Here is a 16,661-nt window from a genome sequence, read left to right as displayed (position 1 = left end):
TCCATCATTATTTACATTGTTGTATGACCACTGCTTCTATAAGTGCAAACACAAATTGGGCTTTTTTCCAGATATGTTAAAAAATAATACCATGTATGGTTAAATGAAATTAGTTTATACCACAAAACATGTTTTTCAGTCTGAATCTACTTATAAAATCACTTTAACAACTATAAAAATGACTAAAGTGACTCTTTCTTTAGGCCATATGATCTGCGGTCACTGTTTTGTTGACCGCAGCGCCCCCTGGTGTTTGCAGGGCGGAACATTACCAGCCAACACTCTACCACCACATCAGTGTGAAGATGGCGGAGGGTGAATTGAACGTGGACAGCCTCATCTCTCGGCTTCTGGAAGGTGAACAATCTCGATACAGTCTCTTTTTTTATCACACGCAGCCGGTTGTGCTCACTAAACCTGGTGCGGGATTTAGTCCGTAACCACCGCGGTTGCTTTAGAAAACGCAGGAAAACGCGTTAGATAGTGCGGCTAACGTCCGCCACTCAGAGCGGCTAGTCCCCGGCTAGCGGAGGCTAACGGTCCTGTTAGCTGGCCGTGTTTATAAACACTGTCGGCGGTGAACGCCTACATTTCTCAGTTTTCGCAGCCATAGCTAAGTTGCTCCTGGCTAGTCTTTTTACTGCGTCTTGGCCTTCACTTCAGCGTTAAACTTCCTGCCTTGTGTTTTTGCTCTGTTATATTTAAAATGTGTGTTGGGTTCATGTGTGCCGAGTAAAGGGGGGGCTGGGGACGTGTATCCTGAGCACTGTGACATTAAAGTACAACCCAGATCGATGTGCTCTGGCTTTAATGCTCACACCTGTAACAAAGATTGAGTTAATATCTGTTAACCTCAGCAACGATTATCACCTGGACATGTTTAAGTTTTGCCCCATATCCGTGACATACTGCTCAATTTGTGTTTGTGGTCTGGTTAATTTTACATTTTTGGGAAAGAGGATCATTTCCACAGATAGATGAGGTGTAGAAATATACCTCAATCACTAATATATGATCAACAGTTGCATCTGATATTGGGTGTCATTTTCAATAAATGCTAGACACATTTGATTAGTGAGGCAGTTTCAATTTTGTGAAGTAATTTGAACTTTTCCAGCTCTCCTCTCTCTGGTGTTGTAGGTGTATTTTAGTGGGCAGGTTGCTGTGATTCACAGCACTCATCCACACTTGGCCCACATTCGCTTTAAATGCATGTACAGTAAATTGTAAAACTAGGATAGGGCGGATGAAATATTCGTCTGACTTTCACAGTGTCCTGCTGTGTTCACAATCAAATTATTGCTTTCACACTTTGGTAAGCAAAAGGGGGATTATTGTTCGTGTCCGAGGTCCAGGTTTTGTGTTTGGCAGAGAGAGAGAGGTGTTAAAATCCTTTTGTGTTGGCCGTCCACATGCTCAAGAGAAGGCGGAGAGTTTTTTATTTTTTTGCTTCTGTTCCCCTGTGATATATCCTTTGAGTCAGACCAGACCACTAAGGCGAATTCAGCTGTCCTTGGCATACTTTCCATCAGTTATCCGCGACTCTTGGATGGATGAGACACTATGCCAGCGCTGAAATGAAGATTTGGTAGTCAAGTGCTGCAACTTTCCTTGGCTTCATTTGCTGCTAAATGGTGAAAGTAATTGAAAATAAGCAGGAAAAAACAAATATTAAATCCGTTATCCGTATTGATCTTTCACACACTGTGTTTTCCCTGGTGCTCAGTTTGGACCGCAGTGACTTGTTGACAGTGTTGCTCATATGTTGGATGGCAGTTGGAGTTGGCATCTTTCGCAGGTCGTTAGTTTAGTTGTGATCTTGTTTGTGCAAGATGGTGATTGTGTCTTTTTTTTGTTGTTGTTCTTCTCCCCGTGCTCACAAAACAAGCGACTACACATTAACTAATTAATTTGGATGTTATCGCTTCATAGTCTTCTTACATAATTACCCAACCTTGTGGTGGTGTGAACTTATTCAAGGGTTTGAAACAAGCACACGTGCGAACGATTTATGACCGTGATAAATGGCCATTAAAGATTGTCACCTCTTCTTATTGTCGTAGGTAAGGCATTTCTGCTATAGATAACCCACTGTTACTGTGCTTCTTGGTGCCTATGGCAGGGTTAGGGATTTTTGTTTAATAATGTAGTCTGGATCAGTCACCTTAAAACCTTGTTATGAAGGGTTTAGTGGGACTAGTCAAGATAATGCACCCTGCAATTTAGCAGGGACGAATGCCAGGCTGCTAGGGCTGCACAATGTAGTGAAAAAGAATCTTACTGCAATGATTTTTACAGATATAAACACATTTAGACTTAATTCACAGTATTTGTCCTTGAGAAAACTACTAAAATCATGATGATGCGACATTTGTCAGGGTCTATTCTAGAGTTGGATGCTGAACTGAACTGTACTTTTAAGGGTACCAACTGAATTACATTACTACTACAAGGTACCGATTCACGTTCGGTCAATCTGTCTCAAAGAGAGAGCGAGACGTCACCCCCTGCAACAAGTCACAGTGAGTCAGGTTAACACATGCAGCAGTATTTGCAATGCAAAACACAAAGCTGACCAGAGCAACACATCAATCCTGAGGAAACACCTGGTCAAACATAAAATACATGTCAAAGCTGAAGAGGATATCAAGAGTATACCATTTTCTGGTCTCCTGCAGCTGACATGGACACACCTGGAGCCAGTGGTGCACTCGTTAACTTTTGATTGATAAGGCATCAACATCTTCATCACCATCTTCATTGTCATCTCTATGTAATTAGCTAGCAGTAGAAGTTGTTTTTGGAGATAACTGGGCTTTTTTTTTTCCGTCCTGGTTGATGTTATCTTAGCATTCTTGTTAGCGTTAGCCAAATCTCAGCCATTGGCTGTGTTCGATATTCCCTACTCCCAAGATTTTTTTAGGATGCCAAAATCTTAACATGAAACCAATAGTACATGAATTGCAACCAAATGACAGATAAATATTACAGAATGCAAGAACGACTGTGCTGATATTCAACCAGTTTCTTCATTTTAGTCCAGTTTTCCAGGTTGTAAATATAGAGGAGGAGTGAAATAAGTTTCTCGAGCTCCCTCCAAGTCTCTGAACAGCCTCCTTTTTCCTCCGCCGGTCGTATTTAAAGGACATTTTTGTTATTACAGAGAGAGTAAAGCACCAAATAAAACTGACTTTGGCTACCATCCTGGAGAACAGAATTTGTAGGCCAAGGCATTTTTTGCAGCACGTCCATGCTTCATTATCGTGCTGTGTTGTCACTTTTATTTTTATCAAAAAACGACCGTCTCTGCAATTTTTGCAAGAATTTCTTTTAATTGTGTAGCCCTAGTTTGTACCATTTTTCCAGTTTAAGTTTGTGACTCTAAAGGCTAGAACTTGAATCCAAATTGATGTCTGTATTTTATGGATATTATATCGTTATAAATGGAGCAAAACCTGTTTTGGTCCTCAACCACACTTGAATGGATGTTGACAGATGCTTGCACATTAGCACACACAGCGCAATCATCAGCACATTTCCCATGTCAAGAGACAAGATTCTCTTCAGTTAAGTTTTTAAATCAGATCATTTGATGGGCCCTGTTGAGGCTTTAATTTGCATCACAACAGTGCATAATAGCTTACTCTATGTTTTGCTGTCTGGGAAAATTCAGTCTTGAGGAAAAGCCAAGTGTCAGTGAGAGTGCTTATTCATGGGAATTAAAGTGTATGGAACACTGTGTCACTTTCTCCGCACACGCTTACAGTCACACAGCCGCAAATTCACACTCGCAGTGATTCGGTCTCTGATGGTTGTAAATCCTTGTCATTGCTTCATTTTAGCCTTTGCCCCTCAATGTTCTTAAGAACATAATCTCTTTTAAAAGTGCCAGCCTGTAGAAGTGCGAGCAGTGAAAGGTTCAGTGTTAAAGCCGGGCAGGCTAAGCATCCGAGCTTAACTCACTCGGCCTGGCCCTGATGAGGCCTGGCCGTGGAGCGGAGAGAGCCCTACTTCTGCTATTTCATGCCTCATACCATGGCTATGAGGCAGTGCAGATACTCTAGATGGACGATAAAGAAAATTGATGGTGTGAAATTGATGGTGTAAAAAGCAACACTTCGTTAAGATTGGTGCAGCCCTGGAATAGAATTGGCACTTAGATTTACCGTCTGTGAGGATCCATATTCCCTTGGTTCTCTCATATCTCTCAGATTTGGTTGCATTACATGACTAATGAGACGGGCATGATGAGGGAGTCTGAGTCGATTTGTGCAAGTAGCATGTATATGTTTATGTATGCAAAAGAAAACCATGCACTAATTACATTTGTTAATCTTATTTTGAACTGTTCCCTGTTTCGCCATTCTCTCACTTGTCATCCTTTAAGGAAACAAAACGGAAAAGTGTTTAAGTAAACTTCCTCCCTGACTAACATGCATTGGTTTCACTTGGCTCAGCTATTCTTTAATGGGATCTTGAGTGGGCGTCTAGCTTTAAGGCAATACCGAAAATGGTTGGTTATTACATAATTCTTCAGGCATGGATTTGTTCATCACTTTTGTTTTCATCGTCAATGGTCTGTCTTCATGCAGTGCTTTGAAATGCCTTTTGTGACGTCAGACTGAGATTAAAAGTAAAATATCCATGTAAGTGCCATCTAATTATCATTTACTATACATGTATTGATGGAATGATGAAGCACAATTGGCCAGTGTTAAATCACCAGCATGTATCTTCAGCCTGAATATTTTATATATATATGGATTTCTACACTTGTTTTGACACTAGTCACTTGATCTAATGCCATGTGACCAGCAAAAAACTATTTTTGGATGGGGGGTGGGGGGGCTGGTGAATGCAGCACATCTACCATCCACTTGCATATTTCATCAGCATTTAGCTGGCGACTGGTGCTTATTTTGGGCCTGTGACTGCTTATAAGCAGCTGGCATACTCCCTGCAGTATTATTGAGGAATTGCTGCTAATAAAGCTCCGCTAGTTTGGCGATAAACACATTTTATTTCACAAAAAAAGCCCTCTCTCAGGAGTATTATAGCAAATGCTTATTTGAGGGCCAGAAGGGCAGTCTTTATGAGCTGCCTGCGGTCATGAAATGCCCCCACTCCGGAGATGGTCCATCATGGGCACAGCACGGCACAACTTTGTGAGCTTAAACTGGTAATGTGCCAATTGAAAAGCCCCCTATCAGAGCCAGTTTCTGGCAATACTAATATCTCATAAAACGTCCTATTGGCACTGATGAATCGATTAATACTTTTTTTAGTTGCAGCCACAGTAAAATACACACCTTTCAAACTAAATGGAACTTCAGTCTTATACAAGCCACAAGTTACCATAGCAAAGGAAGCAGCTTTGTCTGTTTAATCTCACTTTTCATATCTCTGACTATTTCCAATGCTGACTTTAGCCAGCGCTTGCAACGCTCGCTCCTCTTTTCATCGTTGCAAGATAAATCTGCACCCAGAGCTGTGGCTGAGCGCCAGAAAGTAGGCTTAAGCTAACAGTGCAACTACACAGCCAATAAACCCACACCAGTGCTGAAGATGCAAGCTGCTCTCATAGTCTCAGCAGTGGGTTTCTTGAGTATGGCTGACACTAAGCAGCTATAAGCTACAGAACCATTACGCCCACAGATCATCAGATTTAAAGATTGCTTTGTGATTCTGACGCAAGTGGGGTTTTTTTTTCCTCTTAGGTGTAAAATTCTTGTATAATGGTCCCATGCTGATGAACTTAATGGTGCTGGAGGGGGTTTGTTGGCGCTGCTGTTTTATCACTTACAGTGCTGTGGTCTTTTTCTCTCCTCACCAGTACGGGGATGTCGCCCGGGGAAGATAGTCCAGATGACGGAGGCAGAGGTGCGGGGCCTCTGCATCAAATCCAGGGAGATCTTCCTCAGCCAGCCCATTCTGCTGGAGCTTGAGGCGCCCCTCAAGATCTGTGGTCAGTGTTCTTTGCTTGTGTTGTTGAAAACCACTTTCTCACCACCGTGTTACTGTTTTTGCCTTTCTGTTTACAAAACAGACACTTAATGCCGTGGTGTTTCTTTAACAGCACATCTAGAATGTAAAGGTTTATTTGCAGACAGGATAACACTTCCCCAGACTGGGTCATATATTAAGTCACTGTTTCCCATCCATGTGAATGTTATAGAAGGATACACATAAGGGTAGGTCGGTGGACACATTTACACATATTGTGTGTTGTTGCCTTTCACACATAAAATGGACAGACCAAAGCGAACTCTCTCTCAACAGCTCTGTTCAATCTGCCACTGAAACTATCTCTCCCTGGCTCCTGCACATCTCTGCACCCTCCCACATGCCTTATCTGTTGCCTCCAGTGAAGCGCTGCAACCGCAAACAACTCTGAGCCCTCTAATATATGTGCCGGCCCTTGAAAAATGCAGTACACATGCTCACATATAGGCCTACACACAGTTCATTTGTGGCCGTCCTCATGCCAGTTCCCTCCCACTCACACTCACTTTGAGATTGTTGTTTTGTTCTCCTAATACTACATCAACCTCAGATGACAGCGTTTGGACTAAATGTAATAATGGGAAACTGTAATTTGATCCAATTGATCTAATTGTCTCTAATCAACTTGGATGCTATCCATATGTCTGACATCATATTTTTCAGAACACTGACTTTTTAAAGGCCTCAAATGCTCTCATCCATGCAGACCTAACCGTGGCAGGTTACTCTGAAATATGCATGAGTTTCAGGTTGTGTTATTTGTCCCTGTGTAAAGTTTCTTTGTCCCTCCTTAACTCCTTTTGTTGAGTTGCTGAACTTGTGTCCTCATGCTGAATACTTTAACCCAGGCCATCAGAGTAGCACCATTGACTGCAAAGACCAAACGGTGCATGCCTTAAATTATTTAATAATGCCACATGGATCAGGTTCTGTGGCTTCTTGCTCATACATGTTAACTTAAATGCCACCTGTATCGTTTTGCTGCAGCTATGGCGCTTCTTTGCTTTATCATCTCTTAGAGCAAACAGTGTAAAACTGGATTTTGTTAAAAAGAGTAATTTTTAGAATTATAATGATAAATCAGGCAATCAATTGGAGGTGTTAAACCCTTTTTGCACAGGATTCGTATTACCTGGGTACCTTTAGTAATTTGTAATAAGTGTGGAGGTCATCTGTGATCTTATTTAGGTATAGATCAATATGTTGTTTATTTTTTATTAGTACTATTATTAGTAATCAAAAAGAGAAAAAGAGAGAAGTGAAATTTGGACCAATAAACATTTGGATTAAAAATAAAACATCTTAATGTAAGTAACTGCTCTTTACTTAAGTACAAGATACTTTACTTGAGGATTTCTATTTCCTAGCTACTTTATACTGCAACTCCACTACATGAATTTGATAAGTTAATAGTTACTTGTGACATGTAACCAGTCAGAAAGTGTTGTGGGTTGGACATTGAGTGAGACAATGAGGGGCCTACAGGCAGAGGAAGAATGCTCCATCAGAGCCATTGTCAGAGTGCATTTTTAGAGTAATCTTCTGTTTTATTCTGTCTCAAAAAGACTGATAATACTGAATATCCACCCCAATAATCAGCCTACCAACAATTGGTTTATCGCAATCTTGTGTAAATCTGCCATGCGCCATACAAATGTCTGTGATTTGGGGTGGTATTTCTTTTTAAACATTCGACTAACTTGATGTTTAAAAGTGATGACAGAAAAGGATAGGAGCAACAGAAGGTTGTCATATTCAAGCGCAGCCACCAAGCATCTTGATCGAAATGAGCCGCAAACGATATTTAAGCTTGTAACACATGCAGAAAGCGGGTGAATCAACTTTAAATTATATTCAAAATGTGGCGGCCAAAGAACAGATGCTCCGCTTCTGAAAGCTGATGTTAGTCGAGCCTGTGCTAAATGCGAATGCGCTGCACAAAACACAAAAATGGAGTGGTAATTTGTAAATCATATGCGGTTCCCTAGTAACACTCCTTCCGTCCAAATAAAGTTTTAGATAGTAATTTTGTTGCAAAAATAATCCAGACAGATGATAATGATTAACAACACCCTGCAATCACGATCCTGTGCAAAATTACCAAGGGGTTGTGATGCTAACCATAATAGCACCTTACAGTTTCAAAGCAAAATGTAACCGATTTGTTAGCCTGTTGAATTAGCCGAAGAAAGACCGCAAGCTCGCATCCTATATTTACACTGTCACAGAGTTTATGTTTGCGTTCTGTGGGAGCATTTATCATACACGTTCAAACTCTGGGAACAGTGTCAGCGTTTGGGCTGAGTCCAATAGAATGCCTTTAATTATTTTCCGATTACAAATACTGAAAAGCAGGACCAGCTTTCTTATTTCAAAGTTGATGATATCTTTAAGAAATGTAACTGCTTCAGCCATATTGTGACTGACAGTGTGTGTTCAATTTCTCAATCTAGAGTGATTTGTCAAAAAAACAACAAAAGAAATCCCAAAAAAGGCTTGATTTGATATGTTTTGATATTTTCCATTGGAAAATTTCCTTTTCCATTTCCATTTTCCATTTCCATTTCATCTCTTTGTTACCTGGTATGCTATGATTTAACTTATTTGGTTGCCTCTTATTGTCTGTTGCTACTACATAGGTGAGGCTGTTAGTTGTTTGGAGCCTTGATGAAGATCTAGTAGTTGAACCCTTTTGTCTTTTTATTTGTCTGGCCTTTTATACTGAAGGCTTTTTAATATTTCCCTCCTCACTTGATGCATTTCTTTGTATTTGGAGTGCATCTGTTATTTTGTAGTACTCTTTTTTTCCATTTTCAAAGAGCACCAGGCACAACTTTTATCTACACGGTACTACATAGAGCAACCAGTCATCTGCACATTTATTTCTGCGATCTCTCTTATTTTCCTGTCGGTGTGTCGTGTGTATCAAAAGGTGTTAGATATCCGTAAGGTGTTATTTTCACATCTTGCTCTAGATCACACTGTTTTCAAGTTTGAACACTTAAAATAAAACATTATATATGTTATTACTTCATTTATTATATAGTATTTCTCCACAGTTTTCCTCTTGATGTCTCTTGTGTGTAGTGTGGAAACCTTGTTATATGAAAAAAAGTAGATGAGCAAAGCACTATAGTACAGTTATGGACTGTTAGCCTGTATGCTTTGAAATGTGCTCCAAGCAGTATTGTTGTTATATTACTATAGATATCATTAAGTGCAGCATTATTAAGTGTTCCTAAGACCTTGTTGAGTATCTGACTACACAAAGTCATGCAAAATGATTTATAGTTTTATTACTTAAGTACAAGTGCTGTGATGCTCGGCTAATAATGTAATGGCCATCTGATCATATCTACACAGGCAGTCTTTGTTTTAATGTTATTTATTTAATTATGACTGATCTATTTGTCTTTTCAGCAGTCAGCATGACACATAACATTTATGTACCACACTTGGGGAGTCATAATATGCAGGGCTGTGTCATTTAATTTATGTAGAGTTGAGTTATCGCCATTGCTTTCACATTATGTTGTCCTCTGAGACAGATCGTGCTCATTTATAACACTGACCTCAGGTTTAGCGCTCCGTGTTTTTTTCCAAGCTCTCAGCCTTTTTGCTCTGCTTTTTAAACCCTAAATCTCTGCTGCTATTCTCGGACTGTTTTGACACTGCAGAGGCAGGGCTGAGTAAATAATTCACTGTCATCCTACAATTCCTTGTGATAGGGCAGGCAGGGGGGGCTGCCCCATAAAGAAGCCAGTCTTGGTGGAGCTCACAATTTCCCATTCAGTCATGCAGCAACTCAACCAGGAGTCGAGGAACGTTAGTGTAAAGCTAACCCGAGGTGTCCTCTCTGGAGGCAGACATTTCCACCCTTTTCCATCTAGAGGTCATTGCTATGGCACTCTGTTGTTGTTATTATTTCAAACAGGCTCAACTGAAATTAAAGACAGTCACTGCTAAAGGTGTGGGAGAAAACAAACAAAAACAGTGAAAACAGTTATAATACTGAGAAATAGAGTGGCAAAAGAGTATTATGTTAAAAATCCAGTTAATCCGTTTTTTTACTACAGCTCAGCTGCAGTCAGCACTGTTCCTATAAAGTTCACTAACCCCCAACTGTCTCTGCAGAGATTACAGTTTATGTTGCCATGTCTGTGAGTTTAGCAGTTTATCCAAATGTGGCTTTGTTCCTGCTTTTCATTTCCTTTTCTGTGCACACTACAGCAAAAATGAACAACGCTAATTGTTTATGTCTCATGTCCTGTTTTGGTGCAAGCACAGACAAGTTTGATTGTTCTCCTTATGTTGTCCTCTGTATTTACTCCGTCGCTCAGTGTTTACTGTTTTGTCTAGAATGTATTGCAGACTGCCAAGACAAAAAAAAAATCTGTCTGTTGAAGTCAGTACTTTCAGGTTTTTATGTCATATTTATAGCTTTTAGTGGGTCTGTTGCAGCTTTAGCACGATTAGCATTAAGACTGTCACAATATCAGATTTTCAATACATGATTGTAATTGTGGCCAAAAAATAATCACATTAACAATATCAGTACAATATTGGTCCAGGCTGGTGAGCTAACTCTTTTTGGATGCGGGTATAGTGTCTTGCTTCCGTCCGACATCAGCTGTAGCCATACAGTGTGGTAGTTGCTAGCTAGCTACCGTGTCATCTTTCCTTCTTTTTTCAGTTTAAGGCAACTGGCAACCAGCATTAAGGGGCATTACCACCTCCCACGCTGAAAAAGCGTGAGCGAAAAGAAACAGAAGTGATTTGATTTATTATTATTTACATGATATTATCATCTGCATATTATTAATATGATATCACGGTTATTGTCACAACTGGTATATTGCGACGCCCCTAATTAGCACAATATAGACTTACACTGCAATGTATGCCCAATGACAAAATATTAAAGATATGACTATGAATTTAACTGTCGTGGCAGACTAACGGAAGAACAAAAAGGCACATTTTTTGCTATACAAAATTTTTTTGCAATACCAAAAACATCACCTGTTTCGTGAGAAGTTGAAACTAAAAGTAGGACGTGAAAACAGCAACTAAAGTGTAGTTTGGAAATGATTTAAAAGCCTTCCTGATTTCATACTGACAGCTTGTGGACCGTGTTGCTCTAGCACTGTATTAATACTTTAAGACCGTGTTTCATTGAAGTTTGGATATTGTATTATTAATTTAAAGGATCGTGAAGTTGTTACCATTACCAGCGCTTGAATCAAAACTTTAAGACGGCAAGCGGGGGCTGCGTGTCGAGGGCAAAGAATGATTGGTGCTGAAACACAACTGGCTCAGCACAACATGAGCACTGGAGTATAAGATGAAACCAGACTTCAAACATCAGAACTGCTCCTTTAATCATTCATGTGCACGGAAAAAAATGTGTTTTTGCATGCCATGCTGAGACACAGGCAAAAATAAGTTTAGGCCCGTAGCCAGATAGGTTTGGTGCCAGTGGTGGTTTGGGTTTGGTGCCTAGATCACGGACGGGCATGGGGGAATAGACTAAAGCATGCCAGCCACTCTCATGATATAAAGTTGTAATTTTTGCTGGTCATTTTTGTCTCAGGGTCAGACAGCTGCGCAGCCTAACAAGGCCTATTATTTCATTTTAATTCGCATTTGGTACCATCTTGTAATAAAGCACTGCCTTAAAAAAAGAGTGTGGCACATAATTTTGTGTCCCATTTTGGTCACAATGAAGCCTGTTATTATTGTCCTAGCCTTTCTGGTGAGGCTCCCTGCAGTCATATGGAGCACTTAGCCCAAATTAGAGCAGCTCTGAAGTTGGTGCAAGAGGATATAAAAGGAAGCAGGTCTTGGCTAGGTGACGGAGCGAGGCTCCCCCGTCGAGATCCTTTGGTAAGACTGATGTCACAGAGACAAGGTTGACCCTGAATCCTGCGAGAGCTGTTAAAATTAAAGTAATTTTGTGTGGATGTGTGTCCTTTATTTTTGTGATTAACCTGGATTGTCAGCATTCTCTCCCTTGGTAGTTCATTTCCCAAGAGCCACGGCATTGATCTGGTGGCAGTTGCAATGGCTCATTTTGTGTGTGTATCCTTGGGCCTGCAGCTAGAGTCCCAGTAAAGCAATGGCACAGTCATATATTCCCACCAACCTACATGTCTGGCTGTGTTCTGAGAATCAAAATGGATTCAGAGAGATTGGAGTTGGTGTTGTGTATATGCAGTCTCTGGCAGTATGTTCTAGCATCTTTTTGTGAGCTCAACCAGGGTTTTCCCAACTAGAGATTGTCCTAGTTGACCAGTAGTCATTACCTCAAGACATTAGTCGACCAGTCGCACTTTTATTATGTTACTTCAATTCTTGAAATGTATAATTTGGTGCAAGGGAAAAGAAAGCTGCTTATTAACAACACGAACATGCACTTGTCTTTGTCCCTGATAATTTCATGACGTCTTGTGGAAGAAGGTTTTATCCAGACAAAGTCCAGCTCCTGCATGGAGTTGATGGTTTTTAGTTTCATTCCTTTTTTGTCTGCAACTAATGAAAACTTGGATGTCTTGGGCCCTTCTCATTGACTAAGGGCTTAATTGACTATTAGCAGTCTGCACTAATCTTTACATCTACATCATCTCAGCTGTCTTAAATTCTCATTATTTTCCCCTCTATGTAGCTTTTCCTTATGTAATAATTTGATGTTAAGCAGCCCGTCCTTGTGCCTGCATTTTCAGTAAATACTCAGACTCAAATCGTCTCTTCCCATTTGCTTCTCACCCTCCTTTTTTAGGTGATATCCATGGGCAGTACACAGATCTACTGAGGCTGTTTGAATATGGTGGCTTCCCTCCGGAGGCAAACTACCTTTTCCTGGGCGACTATGTGGACAGAGGGAAACAGTCGCTGGAGACCATCTGCCTGCTGTTGGCCTACAAGATCAAATACCCAGAAAACTTTTTCCTGCTCAGGGGCAACCACGAGTGTGCTTCCATCAACCGCATCTACGGATTCTACGATGAGTGTGAGTTGCAATAAAGTCACACAACCCTGAAGCTCGTTTATAGTTTCGTTCTAACAGTGTGTTTTTTTAATATGCGTTCCAACAGGCAAGCGCAGGTTCAACATTAAGTTGTGGAAGACCTTCACTGACTGTTTCAACTGCCTCCCCATTGCTGCTATCATTGATGAGAAGATCTTCTGCTGCCACGGAGGTAAAGAACTGTTGGTATTTCCCCAAATACACACCAGAACCTCTTAATACTCTTGTTAAAATAATATTAAAAGCGACACCACTCAAAAGTAAACTTTTCTATTTTAGGTTTATCGCCTGATTTGCAGTCAATGGAGCAGATTCGCAGGATTATGAGGCCAACAGACGTGCCTGATACAGGTACCGTGTGTCTGCACGCTCATATCTCATACTGAAAGTGTTCACTTCCTCTGGCTTTCCCCCCTAGAATTCAAAGTTTACCTTTAAATGACACACAGGCGCTCTCTCTTCCTGAGTGGATGACTGTTACATCAGTCACTCTTCTGTGTTGCATCAGCAAAGCCAGCTGGATCCTAAGCACATTCTTCCCACAGTTGTCTGTCCAAGCTCCTCCTTGAACTGTTTTCCCCTTCTCCCTGTGCATCTCCCAGGCCTGCTGTGTGACCTGTTGTGGTCAGACCCAGATAAGGATGTACAAGGTTGGGGAGAGAACGACCGTGGGGTCTCCTTCACTTTCGGGGCAGATGTGGTCAGCAAGTTCTTAAACCGCCATGACCTGGACCTCATCTGCAGAGCCCACCAGGTATTTAAAGATGGAGCGGAGCCTGTATGTGGAGAGTAAATAAAGGAGGCACACTGCAAGTAATTGATCGTTTGGCGAGGCTTAATATTGGTTGGTCACGCACTTACATGACAGCTGACCTCCATTAGTTAGTAATTACTGCGGCTGATGCAAAGACACAGACACCCGGGTTAAACCACATATTAATAGATAGACCTTGTGCAGCAGAGTCGCCCCCCCCCAGTTTCCTGCTACTATTTCATCTCTTTCCTCCATGCATAATTCATTGTAATTTTACCTAGGTTTCGGCTATTATCTATTCTTGCTGGAGTAAAATAGTATGAAATGCAAAGAAGAGGAAACTTATGTTTGCATTTGAGACACTGACATCAGGTGTCTTAACCTGATTTAGATTGAAATGTGAAACTTCTCCTTGCTGGATAAATTGGCCGTGGCTACTTTGGCTCCGAGTTGGGCGTTTTTTACATTGATCCAGGTGTAGGTGGGATTGTATACTCAACCCTAATAGCAACGTCGGATCTTGAAACTAGCTGAAGATCTGTTTCTTGGTATCGATCGATGTAGGCGGCGGAATAACGTCACGTGTCTCCTAACAGGTTGTGGAGGATGGATATGAGTTCTTTGCCAAACGCCAACTGGTCACACTTTTCTCTGCTCCAAACTACTGCGGGGAGTTTGACAATGCAGGTGGCATGATGAGTGTTGACGAATCCCTCATGTGCTCCTTCCAGGTAGGGACACACATATATTGATCCCTTTTCATATAAAACACATTAATTCAGACAAAGTCACATATTTATTTTTTTTTTTTTTAAGATCCTAAAGCCCTCAGAGAAGAAGGCAAAGTACCAGTACGGTGGTGTAAATTCTGGTCGGCCTGTCACCCCACCCCGCACCGCCCAAGCCCCGAAGAAGAGGTGAACGCGCAACCTTGGCTCTTTCCCCCTTCCTTCTCCCCCTTGTCCGTCCCCGGTCTGCCATCGTGGCAAACCCCTGTAACTCCCCTGTATGGCGAAGATACAGGGCTTATCTAATTGCCCAAATCTTTCTCCTCTTTCTTCACCCGCCCTCCCCGACTCCACTGACAGCTCTTTTCTTAATGTGTACGTGTACATAAATTTGCTGTGACCAATCTGTTTCTTTTTTTTTTTTTGCCTGTTTGTTGGTATTTTTGATATTATTAACAGATAATCTCTTTTTTTGTGGTTTTACTTCCAATGCCATTTGAGGTTTTCTGAAGGTTGTGTGTCGTGAAAGCAAATGCCTTCTCTGTGGAGAGGGTCGTAAGTGAGTTAGGAAAATTCTTGTTCAGTTAAACGAAAAAACACAGTAGAGATCGTACTTTGTTTTTGCCTTGACCTCTCAAATGAGCGGAGAGAATCCTTCCAATGTATTTCAACGAGACCGAGGGTTTCCGTGCAATGCTAAAAGCCGTAGACACAAATAGCATTTCTCCTATTCCAGTTGGAACACGTTGCAGCATCTGCGGTAAACTTGTTATGCACATTTTATATATTTAAGCATTAAACAAGTGTACATCCCCACGAGTAGCAAAGAATGTGAAGAGACCGGCGTGAATGAAAAAAATAGAGGCTAAATCAGAAGCTGCTGGCAGTGGACAAGCTCTACCCGGACACACCGCCCTCTGGGCATCGATTCCTCCGCTCCGTTATGCCTCCCTGTGCCTCGACTCCACACCCACGCAAACACATGCCGCTTCTCACACAGAGCTGGTATTGACATTTTCCTGGGTCTGTTTATGATTTGTTCTCATCGAGATAATTTCCCCCATATGATCCTCCTGATTTATTGTGAATAATGCCTAGAGCTTTCTTTTTTTTCATTTTGTGCCCATGAAAAAAAACAAACTAATATCAGTCAGTTAAGGTCAGTATTTAATCTGCAGACGTACAGGACACGTAGTGCATTAAAAAATGCTTATATAATTGTCCTCTCTGTGTATGGAGAAGCAAATAAGGATAGAAAATAACAAATAGCACTGGTTGCAGTTTTGCAAGTGTCTAACTTATCTAAGTAAGTAAGCCCGTACAGTGTTTGAAAAAAAATAAATCTAATTAAGCAAAAAGCAAGCTCCTAAGTATTTAAATTGTTTAATGCTGTGTTAAAGTGCACACAATAAACAAACATAGTGAGGAAAGTTTGCACTTGGAAGCTTTTCAGTAAACAAAATGCCAGCTATCCTCCTTTCACATCACACAATCTGTTCTGGTAAAAAGGAAAGAACATTGGTGGAGTCAGGAGTGGGTGGCAGCACCAGGCTGTGTTTCTATGTGATAGTGATGCCACCTGGTGTATAAATACAGTAGTAAAAAAAACAAAATAGTACAAATCAGATCAAAAAGCTCAGGATGAGCTTTTAATGACATCGCCAGTGCAAAATGTGTCATTTACCACAAGGAGGTACTTCACTTAGACTGCTCGGAAGTTAACTTCAGTCTACTGCAAATGAGATGCAGTGGATCCTTTGTGGAAAACAGTTGCCTCGTTTCTTTTCTTTCTTTCTTTCTTTCTTTCTTTCTTTCTTTCTTTCTTTTGCTCTCTGTGGTATTCTTCTTTCTGTTGTACTTCTTATGTTCTCTATCACATGGTTTACTTTTTATTCACTTAATTTATTTCCTAATAACGATAATAAGAAAAACAATGAGGTGTTACCAAAAGCTGTTTTGCAATTTGTACAAGTTTGTTTGAAAGTCTATAAATTCAATTAAAATGGATGGAAACCAAAATTGTCGTCGCCTGTTTTTATTAACTGACGTCTTGTCATGAATGCAGTTGCTTTTCCCTCCATTCCTTTCGACATACAACGGAGACTTCATACTTCTACAGACCAACAGAGGTAACATCCGTTTGATTTCT

General features: G+C 40.8%; 1 protein-coding gene across 1 annotated transcript; it reads left to right on the top strand.

Moving 5' to 3' along the window:
* The first annotated feature begins 246 nt into the window (after nucleotides 1-246).
* On the top strand, nucleotides 247-16,531 carry LOC115565975 (serine/threonine-protein phosphatase PP1-beta catalytic subunit-like). Its single transcript, XM_030391692.1, has 8 exons — nucleotides 247-357; nucleotides 5,834-5,965; nucleotides 12,782-13,012; nucleotides 13,098-13,202; nucleotides 13,310-13,381; nucleotides 13,633-13,784; nucleotides 14,381-14,515; nucleotides 14,601-16,531. The coding sequence occupies exons 1-8, from the start codon at nucleotides 306-308 to the stop codon at nucleotides 14,703-14,705; spliced, it is 984 nt and encodes a 327-aa protein (XP_030247552.1). The 5' UTR covers nucleotides 247-305; the 3' UTR covers nucleotides 14,706-16,531.
* Nucleotides 16,532-16,661: the final 130 nt, after the last annotated feature.

This window comes from Sparus aurata, chromosome 16, assembly GCF_900880675.1.
Source record: "Sparus aurata chromosome 16, fSpaAur1.1, whole genome shotgun sequence".
In the NCBI taxonomy this organism is placed as follows: Eukaryota; Metazoa; Chordata; class Actinopteri; order Spariformes; family Sparidae; genus Sparus; species Sparus aurata.
The sequence above is the reverse complement of the archived record's forward strand: the minus strand, read 5'-3'. Positions and strand labels throughout refer to the sequence as shown.

What these genes read in the sequence shown, in the direction of transcription:
- LOC115565975 (XM_030391692.1), top strand. Translation starts at nt 306, where the DNA reads ATGGCGGAGGGTGAATTGAACGTGGACAGCCTCATCTCTCGGCTTCTG. An exon ending in GATCTTCTGCTGCCACGGAG is followed by an intron (nt 13,203 to 13,309) that starts GTAAAGAACTGT and finishes TTTCTATTTTAG; the next exon opens with GTTTATCGCCTGATTTGCAG. An exon ending in TCATCTGCAGAGCCCACCAG is followed by an intron (nt 13,785 to 14,380) that starts GTATTTAAAGAT and finishes GTCTCCTAACAG; the next exon opens with GTTGTGGAGGATGGATATGA.